Source organism: Dermacentor variabilis, chromosome 4 (assembly GCF_050947875.1).
Source record: "Dermacentor variabilis isolate Ectoservices chromosome 4, ASM5094787v1, whole genome shotgun sequence".
Taxonomy (NCBI): domain Eukaryota; kingdom Metazoa; phylum Arthropoda; class Arachnida; order Ixodida; family Ixodidae; genus Dermacentor; species Dermacentor variabilis.
Genome location: NC_134571.1, coordinates 132,103,353 through 132,120,391, shown reverse-complemented (window position 1 = coordinate 132,120,391; position 17,039 = coordinate 132,103,353). Strand labels below are relative to the sequence as shown.

The 17,039-nt window shown below is 43.2% G+C and overlaps 1 protein-coding gene across 1 annotated transcript in view; it reads left to right on the top strand.

Moving 5' to 3' along the window:
• Positions 1-17,039, top strand: part of LOC142577946 (uncharacterized) — a 72,947-nt gene that overhangs the window by 35,754 nt on the left and 20,154 nt on the right. The window contains exon 3 of the mRNA XM_075687381.1: positions 15,487-15,555. Coding sequence (XP_075543496.1) covers positions 15,487-15,555 — 69 coding nt within the window. The remainder of the gene's footprint in view (positions 1-15,486; positions 15,556-17,039) is intronic.

The following is a 17,039-nucleotide window of genomic DNA, read 5'->3' as shown; positions in this document are numbered from 1 at the left end:
GCAGAATAGAGATAGCGAACACACACCGACATGCGTGCAAACTGCGGGAAGGTCACTGAATAAGAAGGTCCTAGTACCAAGCTAGTATTGTTTGTATTCTGACAAAGAAAAAAAAGGAAAACGAAAAAAGCAACGGCCAGTGCCGAGTTTTTCTAATGACTGAAGCTTAATTTCTTTTTGACCCAGCATGCACTGCAATTTGTTCCATGTGCGTTATCCATGGCTAAATTTTCCGATATAACTCATTACTTACCCGTTCATTCGATGCACCGACCAGTCCACATTAGAATTGTACTAGCGCTTATTGACGCGTCGCAGTGCGCTGCTTCGAACTGGATTGCAGCACTGGGGTTGATATCTAGATTAGCATTACCGTCTGGTTGATCTCCGTGCCTTTCTTTTTGCATTCTTTATCTCTTTGTATTTAATGTGCTACCTTGTGGGAAAGATAGCGTTTTCCTTTTTCACACTTCAATTAGTCGTCAAGCGATTTGCTGTACCAGCAACTAGAGTCCAAATGCGAAAACGAAACCGATTCTGTTTTGTTCTCTGTGCGGCACCAGGGGGCAACGCGCGCTGCGCTTCCCATCCAAGGAGTGATAGAAAAAGCCGAGCGTTGTGTATTCAGCTGTCTTTTTTTCGTTTCATGTTGGAAAACTTATTAGTTTACCGGAAATCTGTCTTCATTGGTACTCAAGAGTGGAGCAAGGCCCCAAAGAAGAGAGATTCACGCATCGGGAGCGAAGAGCAGAATCGATGTACGGTTAGGCTGCTTGAGTCTCGGCATGTTGGAATTTGCAAAGTTTACCCCCGTATTCACAAACGCTCCTTGACTCGACCCTCCACTTGAAACGCTCCTTGAGGATCGTTTTTCATTTCACAAATCGCCCTCGACTTGAAACGCTCCTCAAGTGAAGGAAATCCCGAGCGCTTTCCTCGAGAATCTCAAGGTAGCACCGAGGCTACCTTGGGCAGCTCCTTCACTCGAGTGTTATGGCGGACTACGCTTCGTTCGTCGATTATGTTCTCCGTGTCGACGAGCTATTCGGCGTCGTCATGGACGACAGCGATATTGCAGACGTACCACGACAGAGGCTGAGGGACCGCCTGAATCCCGTGGAACACTTCACCAACAGCGAATTTCTCGCACGCTATCGGTTCACGAAGTGTACCGTGAAGAAGCTGCTTGACTGCCTGCCTCTTGAACAGAGCGCCAGCAACCGTGGCCACCCTCTGCCACCAATGCTTCAAGTTCTTCTCGCTTTACGCTTTTATGGAGCGGGCACATTTCAAGTTGTGACAGGTGACCTAGTGAACGTGTCGTAACCGACAGTGAGTTGCGTCGTCGAACGTGTCTCACGACTAATTGCTGCGCACTTGTTCCCGGTCGTCGTGAAGTTTCCTAGCACAGATGGCGAGTTCCGTGCGACGATGGTGGATTTCTACCACATTGCCAAGTTTCCTGAGGTGACGGGGTGCATAGACTGCACCCACATCCGCATCAAGGCACCGGGTGGGCCGAATGGCGAAGTTTACCGCAATCGGAAGGGTTACTTCTCCATAAATGTACAGGTAAATTGCTACCTCTTTTCTCTATATGAGCGCAGCATTAATTCTTAAAGAGACAGTCATGTGTTAATGTCTACAAGCTTCAATAAACAGTATACTGGCTAATTGGATCAGTCATGGTAGAAATCAATTTACTCCATTCCGATCCTTTTCCTGCTCCAGATAATGACATAGCGCATTTCGTGATAATGCGCGGTGATATGGCCGAGTAAATTAAGATTGGCGTGGCAATAGCGCTAGACGTTTTATATTAGAAGACTATCGTACATATTGGGGCTCTTCTTTGAATTTCTTTAGATCACCAAAAGGGAAGTATGGCCTTGCAATTCTAAAAAGCAGTGGCTGCTTCTACTCAGAAAAAGACTATCGTGTATGTGTGAATTGCGCGGCTTACATTCACTTGAGCCGGAAAAAAAATGACAATCGATTCTTCTTTTTTTCATTAGGTCATTGCAGGGCCGCAGCTGCAATTTTACGACGTCGTGTCTAGCTGGCCCGGATCCGTGCATGACAGTCGAATCTTCGACAACAGTCGTGCACGTGTTCTCTACGAGACAAAACGAATGCCTGGACTTCTACTTGGCGATGCTGGCTATGCATGCATGCCCTTCCTAATGACCCCACTAGCTTCCTCCGGACGTCCGAACAGCCCCGAGAGCAAGTAAGTACCGCTGCATAAAGCAAAAAGCACAATAATCCTTATGTAATGACGTACAGTTTCTTGCGTTTGAAGATTTAATTAGAGTAAGCGTGATCGATATTTTAGTAGTAATGACGTAATTTTGCAAAATATAGCTTTGTATTATTACCTTCATGTATTTCATGCAATCTGTTCTTGCTACACCGAATATAAGACGCAATACAATTAACATATTAGCTGCAAGAGCTTTGACGACTAACCTGCTTATGATGCCAAGGTATAAAGTACGTCTCAGAGTAGTTAGCATAAGTGTAAACTAACATTGTCTGTTTTGCACAGGTATCAAGCGGCTCACATCCGCATCCGCAACGCTGTAGAGAGAGCGTTCGGTGTGTGGAAGCGTCGCTTCCCATGTTTGGACATGGGGCTTCAGCACTTGACGGAGCGTTCTGCGGTCATTACGACAGCCTGTGCTGCCCTGCATAACCTGGCAGTCCTGAGGCAGGACCCGGAACCTCCAGCTGTGGTAATCCCACAACACTTGAGGCGGCAGCAGCCTGATGTGGCGAGGCAAACTGACACACTGCATGGATCGCAATGTCGAATGAGGCTTATTGCTCGAACATTTAACTAAAACATCATAAAAGTGAATTTGCACCTACGTTAATCCAGATTTGAAAACGAGTACATCTTGGAAACTCCAATTATGTGCAAGTTAAGATAAGGAATGCCATCAAAGTGCAAGCACACTTTACTGCTCAGGGCACTCCTTTAGTACTTCTTTCATATGTATATTTTGGTGCTTTTTTCGTGTATTGTGTATATTATTGCTTATTCGCACCAGTAGTTTCAATCATTAACCACAGTTGCAGATGTATCATACTCCTTACATATTAAAGCATAGACGTGTGTGAAAATATAATGAAACATTTAGTTTTATGCCGGCTGGCTTTATCCAAGTTGCTGCTTCTTTGCCGCTAATTCAAGAGACAGCATCTGGCGCTCCACGTCGTCGCGCCACTTTTGCTGCTCCAGCTGCTGTTGCCGCAATTGCACTTCGATTTGGTGCAGTTCCTGCTTCCGTTGTTCGTCCATCCTGTGACGTTGTCGTTGCTGGAGGAGCTGCTGCCGACGCAAGCGCATCTCTACAGAGTGCAGTTCTGCTTTGCGCTCCTCATCTTTCTGAAGCGCCTTCAGTCGGGCAGCTCCTTCAGGTGCGAGCACCCGCTCTATCGCAGCTGTGCGGCCTCGTGCTGGTCTCAGTTGCTGAGGTGTGTCAATGAGAGCCGCAGCGTCTGAAGCTTCCAGTCGAGCAGGTGTTGGCACTGCATGTGGCGTGGTCTCAGTCGTCGATAGCGGCACGGTACCGGAACCTGCCAAGACAGCACTTTCCTGAGCCGGCAGTGGTGCCTGAACTGGATTATCTGCCCACATAAAACAAACATTAACTTAGAGCCTAGGACACACTGCAGTTGAAAACTCATTTTTGTAAGCAGTGTCAATTCATAGTTTGAACATCTTATGAATACAAATACACATACATGCAGGCACACTAATCAGACAGTCACAAGTAATCAGTCACACACGAAATGGAAAGCGCCAGGGGCTCTAAACTGTAACCCAGGCCAGCAAGTGAAAAGAAAAAGTAAGCAGCTTATCCATATGATGCCCTCCAAGTGTGTTAGTCACAGAAATAAATAGGAAAAGTGTGTTCCAGTCTAGACTCAGTGTTGCCGTAACAACAGACTAAAGTTTCACTACTAAATAGTGGCGCCTGAGTAGCATGTAATTTGAAATAGCAATAGATACAACTTCACTCTGTGATGTTTCTGACAGATGTTAGTTGCAGAAATATGCTGTCAAAGGAGGCTCAATTCCACACAGGTTCCAGTGCTGCTGGATAAGCACGCTATTTAGTTTCACTGCTGGCTGGATGCGTCTCAGCTGTAGTATGAAATTTAAGATAACAGGAGAAACAACTTATCTGATGATGCCTGCTACATGTTAGTCACAGAAATCAGCTGCAAAGAAGGCATGTCGCCAGGAGCCGGTGCTGCTGGAGGAGCATGAGCGTTAGGACCGAAGGCGCCCGAGCTGTAGAAGGCAACATGCCCGTTGCTTCTGATAGAGCGCAGACTTCCGAAGCTGGCTGTGGTACCGCAGGGGTAGGGCCTGAAAATACACAGGAAGCAGAACTAGTGCCCCACAGGCAGCTGGTGCAATCAAAAGAGCATTCATACATTGCAACTCCACTGTAGAGGCACTTTTGTTTGTGTGCATGCACACTTATTTTTGCACATGTACACACAGAAACCACAATGAATGTCTTCATGTTGTCAGCATTAAAATTGGATAACAGGTTGCAGGGGGCACATTGCTGGCACTATGCCAACACAGAGGCACCTCGAAAAGAACGAGAGATGGAGACAGCTCGTACAAGTGCATGCTAATTTTGCAAGACACAAATTAGAAAAAAGAGGCTGTCCTTCACGAACAGGGGCTTCAACAGCCGCCAAATGTAGAGTTGACTGGTGGAGTGAAGCATTTCAGCCGTGGCAGGTGAAAGTTACCGGTTCATTGACAGGCTAGCTATTTCCTGCGCTGGAAGTAGTGCTATGGAAGAGAGGATCTGCACATAGAAAACAACCAGGTTCAATTACAGCTCTAAAGGGATGCAAGCCTATCAAACTAGCCTTGATCTTCGTGTTTACTATGACCCACAAAGACACCTTAAGGTTAATAAATATACTTGACCATGACAATAATTTAGTGAAGTAACAGCAAGATGCTGGCACAACATGGCGTATTGCTGATAGATAGTAATGACAGAAACGTAAATTTTAGTGAAACAGACACACAAGCCATGTGAACACCTGCGCCAGCTGCGTTACTCACAACAATAAACGACACAGAAAATCTCAGAAACAGTATACATGCATGCAGTCACATCACAACACAACGGCAGCAACATGCCAATTAACAGTTTTTGCCAAATCTGGCTTCACCAAGCCACTCGTCCATGCTGTCTTGAGTTCCAGATACCATAGCCTCAAAGATGTGCGCAGGTGGTAGAGACAGTACTGGCTGGTTGGTATGGGCTCCATCGCTGTCTTAGGGGTTTGGGAGCCGTGTTCCAATGTGAGAGGCAGCCGCCCCGACAAGCGCCAATGATGGGCTCATTGGCCGGCAGGTAGGTGGTCCACCCCCTGACGTAAAAAAGTGTAAATGCATGTGCACATTCAAAATTACATGTTACAAAACAACGCACAAGCATAAACGCGACGAGCAGCTTATCGAACTGTAACGTCAACATATGCTATAATACATACAGATACTAGATACGCTTTCTGATTATGCCGATAAGTATTCGCGTGCGCATAACGTGCGCAGAATATTTGTCGTTAACTTGAAACCAGCAAAAGCATTTCTTGCACTTTGCATTACCATTATTAATAAAATTGTGCAGCAGCTCGGGCATACGCAGCGTATACTAGAAGGGGGGCGGGCGGTGGGTTGAGTGGTTCAATGATGCTGAGGCTGCATACAATTATTTTACACCGTAGTTTCACCGTAGTCTTCAGACCTCTGCGGTGCTTAATTTTGCCAAGCTAATGTAAGGTGAAGTTCTCACCTGTTGCGTACAAATCCCGCTTTTCTTCGGAATCTTTCTTCTTCCATTTCGATTTTTCGTTGTCCCACAGCTTCCGCAGCTGCATCACCGTAACGCGACGAATGCCTGGTTGGCTCTTATATTCTTCGGCCAGCTTCTCCCAGGCACTGTCCTTTGCGCGCTTCGATATCAGTTTGGCGGTTTTCTATAACCGCTCTGTGCCTCACCACTAGGTTACGGAGCAGTTCCCGTTCCTCATGCGTGTAGACGAACCTCGACACGCCGGTCTTATCGCCACGACGATTAACGCAGTTGTCGCTATTGATGCTCATTTTAAACATAAAAACGCGCACAGAACACGGTAGAAAAAGCTGACAGGAGGAGCAGCAGCCGGCAACAGAAGCATGCGAACCTTCCGATTTTTACGGATTCTGCTCTGGCACGGCTTGGCGAAGCTTGGCTATAGCCAGTTTTGGCTACATCAACGTTTGATTGACCAAATATTATGTTGCAAGTGTAATAAATTCACAGATACATTGAAGAAAACTTCATCAATTACAATAAAAAACATGTCGTAAACGTTTAAAGTGTTTTTCGCTCTTTTTATTGCAATATTTGGCCACATACTCTCGTTATCAGGGGCGCTTTCCGGAAGTCGCCCACCGTTCAAGTGAAGGCCGGTTTCTCAAGCAGTCCCTTGACGGAGTAGTGCTCAAGTAGTGTTCACGAAACGCAACGACGCCTTGAGTGAAGGGAAGCGCGTCACCTCGACTTGGCGAAGTCAAGGTGAAGCGCCAAGTGAAGGCGCGTTTAAGAATACGGGGGTTAGGGTTTGTCGCTGTGTGGTGCAAGCTTGTGCGCTCGTCATGTGCCGCCATAGCGTGGGGATATTTGGGCTGAATGTGTTTCATTTCGTCTACAAAACTGCACGCATCGATAAAGTTGTCTTGTGTTCGGGTACCACGTGTGCCCTTGGACACGCGATAAACTGCTCTCAACTGATGTTCAACAGTCTACGCGGGCTCGTAACGTGCTCATGAGGTAAGCTCATTTTAATTTTATTTGGTTTGCATATTGTATGTGTTAAAATTATGAGTGATAAGCTAGCATCGCGAACACAAATATGGTTTCAAAAGGCCACTAAGCAGCGTCTTAGGGAGAAAATGACGCATGAAAGAGAAAAAGGATCACCCTATCTTTTGAGAATGCAAAGAGGGAGTAAGGCGTGCAGACACGGATACAAGAGGAGAGAAGTGGACAACATGTGTCCGCGTCTCCACGCCTCACCCCTTCTTTGCATTATGAGTCCTTACAAAATAGCTCAACTTTCTGTCGTTCTAAGCTATCTTTTCATATCGATTTCAGTAGTAGCATTATCGGCTCGATCGCGATCGCAGTTTTTCGTGTGTCCCTTCTAACCTCTTGCTCACTTGTGCTAAAAGCGTAGAATCAAACTGCATTCGATTGCACACTTGTATTGACGCGTGTAACGGCTTGAGAACATACTGGATCCGATACGAAGAGAACTTCGGCTAGAGTACGGAACTAAACATTCGAGATAATAGCAGTGGCTCATTATGTGTGATCAGTGCTTTCTTGCTTCCATGCACGTTTTTATTGTAGTGACCAAAAAAAGGTTATATGCTGCGGCCTCTCTGCTATGTGTCTCCTTGGCGTAACTGCTTGCAGTCCCTCAAGACATCTTGATTCAAATGATGTCTGGGCAGTCAAGTCATTCGTGTCCGTACGCAGGCTGTATATGTTGCATCAGTAGTAACAAAATTTGGACACATGAAAGAAGGGGATGCAATCATCATATACCCTGTTTTACGAATAATTGAGTTCTATTACTAAATCGTAGAGTAGATATGCACGCAAATCAGATCGTATTGCTGCTCAGCAGCATCAAGGTAACTTATCATTACTAATGAATCATTTTATTTTACTGAAAAACTAGTTGCTGTTGTCCTGCTGAAGCTGAGAAGAGGCCTGATGCCTGTAATGCATTCATCTCTCTCACGTTATCGCGGTTCTGTTGCACTCAACTGAGTGGATTCCTTTTATCTCGGCATTTTGCTTCCTGAATCAAGGGCATCTATTTAGCTATGTAGGTGATTGCTGTTTGTGACATTGCATTGCTCGTGCACAAGTCTGATGAAATGGGACATTTGCAGATGTTTTCTACAATGCAGCAGTCCTGAATAGCTTTACATTTAAACGATACCACTAGAATTTCTCTGTAAAGCATGTAGGAAGGTTCTGGATTGTAGGAGGCTGGCATAAACAGAGGTCTATTTGCTGTGAAGTTCAAATGAGGTGTTCCTGTTAGGTTAGCTACATAAAATTTGTGCTTTAGTTCTACTTTTGTATGGGGCAGGTAAAGATATGAAAATTTATTTCTTTTGAACAATGACAGAAATGCCTGATTAATACTTGTATACATAGACATTACATCGCTATTGTTTAAACAAGTGCTGCCCCCGCATGCTAAAATTTACAGGGCTTCATTTGAATAATGTAATCTTTTGTTCTAACATTAAGGCAATGCCTTTGATATTGTGAGAGATCACTTTATTGCGTACCATCATACTGTAGTATCTGCACTAAATGTATTTGACTTCTGTAAAACCCAACACTCTGGTGCATCATGAAAATTTATCATGTGAAACATATCATGCAGCTTACCAAATTGCATGAATATAATGCCAAAGTTTTTAGTAGCTTCTGGCCTCAGAACACACTTCACGTTATATTCCTTTTCGTGACAAGGCTATGATGTAGTTTTCTCTCCGTATATTTTCTGGCACTTCAAACTGTGGCGTGCTAAACTACTGGGCAGCGATACTCAAATCTCTACCGCATGTGGAGCCGTGTTGAAACACATGAGGAAACACGGCTCTGCCTTGTTTGACACTGTCGTGGGCACTTCTGAAGTGCTGCCTGTCCGATAGCCTTGTTGGTATGTAAGAGCGGTTCACTTCTGTGCGTGGCTGTCCGTTTCAGTGTGGCAGGACATTACAATCATAATATATATGTTCTTTTTCTAAGAGACCCATAGTCCTCTCCTTGTGTTATATTTGTAGCTGCAATATTTATGTGCAAATAACCAGCGCTCCAAGTTCCATTTTATCGCAAAGTATGATACTAGTACGTAAATAATTTTGTATAGCAGAAAACGAAAGCAGAACTGCCGTAGACTGACAAGCAGGAGCATCAGTGCAGTCTCAATAGACAGATTGCATTGGTTATGCAGTGGTGCACATTTTACCACTTAATTACTTGCTCAACAATTAAGCTGTGTGAAAACTTAATCTTTATGTAGCATCAACCTTGTGTTATTGGCCATTGCTCATGCGCTGCAAAAGTGGATGTTTATCACGGCATCTCTTTTTCTAACTGATGTTTCTTATTGCAGTGGAATTACTCCACGCGTAAATAGGAAAGGAATCACTCAGGCAACCAAAAACCAATAGTGTGCAAACTTCGAACACTGTGCAGTTTTATAACTCAGAGCAAGTAGAATTGCACCATAAACACTTCACAATTTTAAAACATTTACTTGACACAAGGCTAGCGCATACAGTAGCCATGCTGTATGCTCATACACTGTCACATAAATTTAAATTATAGTGCAGATTTCCAGTGTACGTTTCTATTGCTGCATTCTCTCTGTAATTTTTAATGATTTCATAGAATGTGTAGGCGGTTCGCTTAGAAAAACAAAACCATAGGATCAACGCAGAGTGTTGTGACTTTCTCTGCCCGTGTTGCATGTTCAAAAAAGCAAGCTGTGAGCTGTTTCCAGAGTTCCTACCAGTAAGGGAAGCGAGTATAAAAGGGTCCACGCCACTGATATCTACTACGGGGGATGGATAGCACATCGAGCTCCCTGGACTGAACCAAGCCTTGTCCCAGAAGTTGGCAGTTCCCGATTTTGCAGCAGCATTTTTGTCCAATTGCGTCATATGAGATAAATTCATTACATGATTTTATCTTGCCCTAGATGTATTACAGCTGTGTAAAGGTAAATTGGCAGCAGCTTGCCATAACTACAGCTGGTGTAAATACATTTGCAACTGCAATATTATATGTAACTACTAGTACACAGGCATAGACAACAGAAATGGTTAGGTTACACCAGTTCCTGTAACTCTGGAGTGTGCATCCGCCACTGGAAAATAGTTTTTTCTCCTCCTCCTCTACCAGATGGGAATGTGAAGTGGATTGTAATTTGTACGGTATATTCTTCATTAAAGTTCATAAGCTTTTTTTTCACCACAGAACATTGTTGCTACAACTGTTTACAGCACCCGTAGCGAACAGTCCGCGAATCTATAACGAACAGTAAACCTAATGAAGAATCTAGCAATTTTTCGTAATTATCAAAACATTTAGAACGATTTCCCTTGCACTGCGCTGTTTTTCAAACTATAAGGTTGGAACGCCTGCATAAGGTTTGGCAGCAGGATGTCATTTTGCATGAAATAGTGCATTTGTGCGCATAGCAACTTATCGGCAACGTTCTGCTGCACAGAATGTCATGCGCATTCAATGCATCAGTCACCATCTCGCAAATCGGCTGTTTCTTTGCTAGTTGGAATGTAGCTTTATTGTAAAGCACATTTGATGTCCTAACACAAAGAATTGTGCCCTCTCAGCCCCTAATTCTCCTCACTTCATGCCTAGTGTTATAATAGCATTATCGACACCACGAGAGTCAGCGCGGTGTATACTTATTGTGTGTATGATGAGGGGGGTACAATAATATTACCAACTTCTCAACATGACTTGAATCCGTATTGTGAAATGATGTTTGTTTCTTTCACTCATTGTTAGCAAACTTCACTTTGGTTGTGAAAACAACTAAAATGTAGTTCGCTAGAGCTCCTGCCGTCACACATAATGTCTAGGCTTCTGAGCTGAAAGAAGACAAGCTAAACGTGTGCGAGCAACTAAGGTCTATTTAAACTATCAAATTTTGAGCTTGCAGCTCTGGATATTATTGCTGCATGAATGCGCACCCATAACATTTTCTTCCAGTGTAATAATGCTAAGGCTTTGAACAGAATTTCCACATAGACTCGTTCCAAAATGACTCATTTACTTGTTCAAGTAAGACAAAAGTTCCACAGGAAGTCAGAAACTTCAAGCCAACAACAGTGGCATGAATATAAACAGCACTCAACGTTTTTTTTTCTTTCACAGGCTGTTCTTGACTGTTTTATGGTCATACCCTCTTTAATTTATATGTCCTCTATTTTAACATTTGGTCAATGTATTTTTTCTTCATCTGCTTTCAACATAATGTGTATTGATAATGTGCCTCCATTTACTATTTCCACTGATCTGAACTAGATGCATCTTGATACAGAATTTATTTTCCTTAATTCGTCGTTACTTTTTTTCAAATGCAGAAACAGTTTATGTTAACTCCCATTTTGACTTCTGGGAATACTAGGTCTACTGAATTAACTATTGCTTACATGAGTACAGGATTTTCTGTTTTGGTCACCCTTACTCTTTGCGAGAACTGACAGCAGTGCCCCTACCCACTCCAACACGGTCAGCACTTCTAAGCACACCCTTCCTGCCTATTTTAACACTTTGGCTACTCTCGACCAACTATATTCACCAGCTTCCCCTCCCGCGATGAAGGTAGGAGCCAATGGGCTATGCACAAAAAATTCTGGCAAGATAAACAGGTGCTACCCTGATGACAAGCACCTTTCTTGAAATGTCGGCTACAGCAACATCCCATGTTCCAACAATGTTGGTCTACATACATGTTTTTCTAACACATAAGTTACTGCTTTCTTTTATTTTGTGATTATATTCTTTTGCAGGTTTCTTTAGGATGTAAATAGACGAATACTATTTGTTTCTCCTTACAGCAGCAAGTCTATCCTTGCAAGGCGTTTGGAGTCAAGAACAACTTTCACCAGAAAAGAGCGCAAGACGAATGGTTGAAGAAAATGAAGTGTCTTCTTTGAACAAAAGAACTTGAGGACTGAAATTTGACTATTTTTTGTATATATATGCTATGCAATGCACTCATATCGCAAAGTGCAATTTGTTCTATCGTTGTAGCTATGCCAGTGTGCTGGCAAGACGATTTTCTCAATGGTGATCTGCTGCTTCGGCTACGAGCTGCCTTCATGAGATTCGCATTAAAGGATATGTACTGTCATAGACAAAAGTACCCTGGAAGTGCCAGCGTCGACCAATTTGCTTCTGTGCTTTCAACACCGCTAGGAATAGTGGGTCACGTATGCACATTTCGAACATAGATGCTAGCGCAGCTGATCCCAGCAGACAGCGCACCAATAAAATTCGGTCACCGCTCGCGCGTCTTGGAAAAGTTTGTCCCCTATAGTCCTTTTTCCAAACAATGAATATGCTCTGTAATACGAAATACGAGAAGAACGTGTACTTTATTGTGTATAGTACATGTTCAGCATAGAGTGTCTTCCGTTTTCTGAATACAGTTACAGTACAAATTGAGTATACAGGGTCTCCCGTTTTCTGAATACGAAAGTAGTCGTATTTTTTATTACATTCTCTCTTTTACGGCTGTCCGTTCTACCGAAATGACCGTTCTTTACTTTTGGAAAAGCGTTCGGTCACACACTTCTAGCAGGATATTTTTTTTTCTTTTTTTAGTGTGGCACGGAGGTATGTCTTCTCCTACAACGGCATATTCTATTCAAAGCGTGAAGGCCTGAGGATTCCTGCCTTGCGCCAGACCGTTAGGTGTAGTCGGGGTTTCGTCACTGCAGTTGCAGCGACCCGTAAAAGGGTTTTCTCTAGCTGATATTGGTCCAAAAGTGTTATCGGGATGTATGGGCACCTTCACTAACGGTTGGTGTGGTGGTATGCCCCTCCTGTCGCTGCTTCTGGTCGAACGCGCAAAAGCTTTCGTTGGCGACGCTGCTTGCCTCGGAATAAATTGTATAGTTAATGCACGGCGCTCTCACTCCCAAGAGCGGATACTTGGACGAGTTCGCAATAGTTCATAGCGTTCCTTTGCGTAGCGCATGAACGGCTGTAGCAAACGTACAAAGGAGAAACAGCGCTCTTTCTCCTCTGAACTTTTACTGAAGATATTCGCGCATTGCTCGAATCACTGCTAGGATCATTCATATTTTAAACAGCGCCAAAAAACACGGACAAGGGAGGACACAGGACGAGCGCTAACTGCAAACAACACCTCTATTGAAGCCTGCGCCAATATACAATTGGCCACGGGCATAAAGAGAGTAAAAAAGAAAGGGAAGGCGAGTCATCGTCGGTCAACTCCTGCTGCGCATGCATGAATAACATTAAACAATACAAATTTAACCATACACATAGTAGCCACCGGCCAAATTGATTCTCTTCTAAGGAACTTACGTTCTTTATCACTAAGAGCTATCGAAGGGGAACTAACACAGGTTTCTTTGAGGCATCTTCAATGTGTAAGTTAGAAGCCACCTGTGTTAGTTTCCTTTGCATAGCTCTTTGCGATAAAGAACTTCAGTTCCGTAGAAGTTAATCACTTTGGCCTGTGTCCACTATGTGTATGGTTACATTTGTATCGTTTAGCGTTATTCATGCATGCGCAGGAGGAGTTGATCGGCGATGACTCGCCTACCCTTTCTTCCTTTACTCTCTTTATGCCCGTTGCGAATTGTATATTTTTGCGCAGGCTTCAATAAAGGTTTCGTTTGCAGTCAGCGCTCGTCCTGTGTCCTCCCTTGTCCATGTTTCTGGCGCTGTTTTCAATTCGAATGATCCGTACCAACTAGCTCGCACCCAAATCCTTCTGGGTCACCGCTAGGATCTCAACCCGAGATTGCGGAGGAAGACATAATGTTTATCGAAAACAACTAAGGTTGAATCGCCTTCCAATATTTCTAAAACATCAATGAGTGCCCGAATGACCACAATAATAATGATAAAAAGAAACACGAGCAAGAAAACTTTTGAGACATCACATGCCAAGGAGCTCCTTGATGGAGAATTTGTTTAGCCTGCAGCTTAGCGCGAGGCTAAGCACTAGCAGCGATTTTGAGGTGTCAGAAAATTACACCATGCAAGAATGCAAGACCCTGCAAGACCATGCAAGACGAAGAAAAAACAAGTGGTAAAATTACCTTTCGCAGAAGGGAAGATTTTTCAAATATAGCTTTTATACTGAAAGCAGTGCGTTATCGTCGCCACTTGCAATTCAGTGGCCTCAGATACTATGCACACAAGGGGGTATTCTTGAGCGATCACATTTAGAGATACGACTATCACTTAGACTAGATTTTAAGTTACTTGTCGAAGTAGGCGGCGAAGAGTGTTCTTTGAACTTATCACAGATACCGAGCTCGGCAGAGCGCCAGAAGCACTTGTGGCCGTATGTAGGAAGACGCATCCGGTGCCGAGTCTCACGAAATCTTCAAAAATATTATCTTCAAAAGTGATCGTAGTCAAACGCAAACGGTACCTTCAGCCACTTCCAAGGGAAAGAACTCTGCCGCCATCTCGTGATGATGATGACGCTGCATCCGAGGGCTCTGACACTAGGCTGTTCCTAAAGCCACGAAGGAGGTTTTGGTTTCGTATCCCACTGTAACAAGCACGCAGTCTTCTAGTCCTGTTTCTTCCAAAGAAAGCTGCGCTTGAAGTTCGGCCAATAAGCTACATGAACAGAGCTAACTCGTGAATCGTGACCTCTCGCCATAACAAAGTGAAGGTTAAGGTGAGAGCCGGCAGTGGGAAACGTGAATTTGTGTCGCAGAGAAAAGGGTTCCGTGTTGTCGCTCCCTTGAACAATTTGGCCGCCACTGCGAAAGGCAGCACACAATCTGACCTCCAAAACTGACTGCGTGGCGGCGCAGCGCCCTCATTAGGGTGCCAATATTCTCGGCTGGCCTTCACAACCTGGCCCTTGCACCCGCAGTACACCACGTCACCTGCTACACACTTCATGGCACCACGTATCACTCCAAAGACGACGCTTGCAATTTGAGCAGGAAACTCGTAGCAATATTGTAGCACATTTTTTAACTGGGTTACTTGAATAAACAGGCATTACTTGTCTGCCAAAGTAGAGTGAAGCTTTAGGTAATTAAAGAATTTTGATCAATTGCCCTATATATAAAACCTTTTATGGTGCTTCTGTCGATATTGAGAATTATGCAGTATTCTCTATTTTCGGATTTTCTTTACTTGGAATGCAACTGCAGATAGGTATACAGCCTGGTAATATTTTGCGTATATCATGGGTTTATAGCATGTCACAATATCGTATCATATGACACCTTCTGTAGGTCATATGTTGAAATTCTGTGAAGTCTAACTAATATAATTCACACGGCGATTCTGACACAACCCATGAACCTATCATTCATTGAATTTACAGATATGAGCGGTGCAATTTGCAATCAATAGAGTGGGTTGAGCTGGGTTCAGTTACATGATTTGCTACGTTCTTTCACATGAATAACTGGAATGCGTAAACGCGACATTCTTTGGTGTTCTGCAATATATATATATATATATATATATATATATATATATATATATATATATATATATATATATATATATATATATATATATATATATATATGTGTACATTTATTTATTTATTTGTTTGTTTATCATCTCATGTGTACTCTTTTCGTTGATGTTTCACTAGGTGCAGCGGCCAAAGAACAAAAGATCGACCCGCACATAGACCAGAAAATTGATGTCATGTTGGATTTGGGTAAGTAAAAATTTATGAGTTATTATTGATATTAAATCGCGTCTTGCAAAATGCTTGATGATAGTAGTCATGACGTGTGGATAAAGCCTTTCCTCTGTACTGTACATTCCTGCCGCACAGTTATTTATTCCTACATTAAATTGTTTCTACATAACGATATTATATTACTTTTACCAGCAATAAACACTTGCTTTAGCAAATTTTCTAAGTGTTGTGAGAAATAGTACGGCAATCGGATTATTTGGAAGTACTGGTACGCATAAAACTGCGAAGAAACTGCTTTTGAAGAGGAATATGTTCAAATGAGCTGAATTAGGGACATATTCTGCCGGTGCTTGCGCTACTCTTTGTAATTCTTTTTTCGCGAAGGTATCTTTGGTTAACGCCTATTTTTATTTATCGTGTCAAGTAAGCGAGCAAGAAATGAAAGGCCAGCGGCAGCCCGTACGTGAACTGGCAGTAGCCGCTAAATGCGGCTCGAAGATCCATTCCTCCACCTTTCAAAAGATGAATGTTACGTTGCTCCCCAAACTTAACAGGAAAAACCTAAAAGGTTCAAATACAAAAAAGTGCGTTAACATAAAATATCAATAATATACTCCTGCGCTTCAGTTCGCGAATGATTGGACAAGTAGATGTGAACTATTTTAGAATATAACGTCTTACGCAATGTGGAGGCATTGCAATTGTTGGAGCTACATCGTCGAAACCATAGATGCGAATGCCAGTTTGCTCCAACGTCTATTTGACCACGGTTTTCTTCTGAGACAACTGCTCTCTAAGTATTAGCCAAGCTGCGGAAACTAATTATCGTGAATATATGCTGTCTAGCAGAACAACTACCGCAAAAAGTGCATCCACAAGCATATCAAATCGACGCTTTACTCTATTTGCTGCATTGAAATCGAAGTGTAAGCTTCAGGCTATCGGCTGGAACCAATGTAGAATAGTTTGAGTATTAAACGGCCCATAATGTTGCACAGTGAGGCGTTGTTTCTTGTTCTTGTTTTTTGTTAGGAAGAGGTAACCGTACCTGAAACAGCAGAATTTGATTTCAATAACGTCTACTTGGGAGTTTAGGACGGGCTGCATTTTTTTCGCATACATCGGCTGATTTGTACAGATGCGAATGATATTGTTACGTGCCTGGCATTCGATAGCTGAGAAGGAATTTAGTTTTTCCTCAGTTCCCTCTCCATGTAAAAGAAGGCGTCTTAGTGGGCAAATATTTTTCTGCCTTTGGATTAAATACTCCATTATTCCCTGAAAATTCTTTTGTGGCCTTCAGCTCGACAACAGGAGCTAAAATTTTTCGAATGCCCTCAATTTATTCTGTTGAGAATCCAGTTTTTGAATAAAACCAATTATGAGGTATCTGGGGCTCTATAACGTAAAAGTATTCCAACATGTTTCTATTCGAATCTTCTGACGTCAAATTTGCGTAACCGCCGACGCAAACATCAGGCGGTCACCCTCAGGGTTAT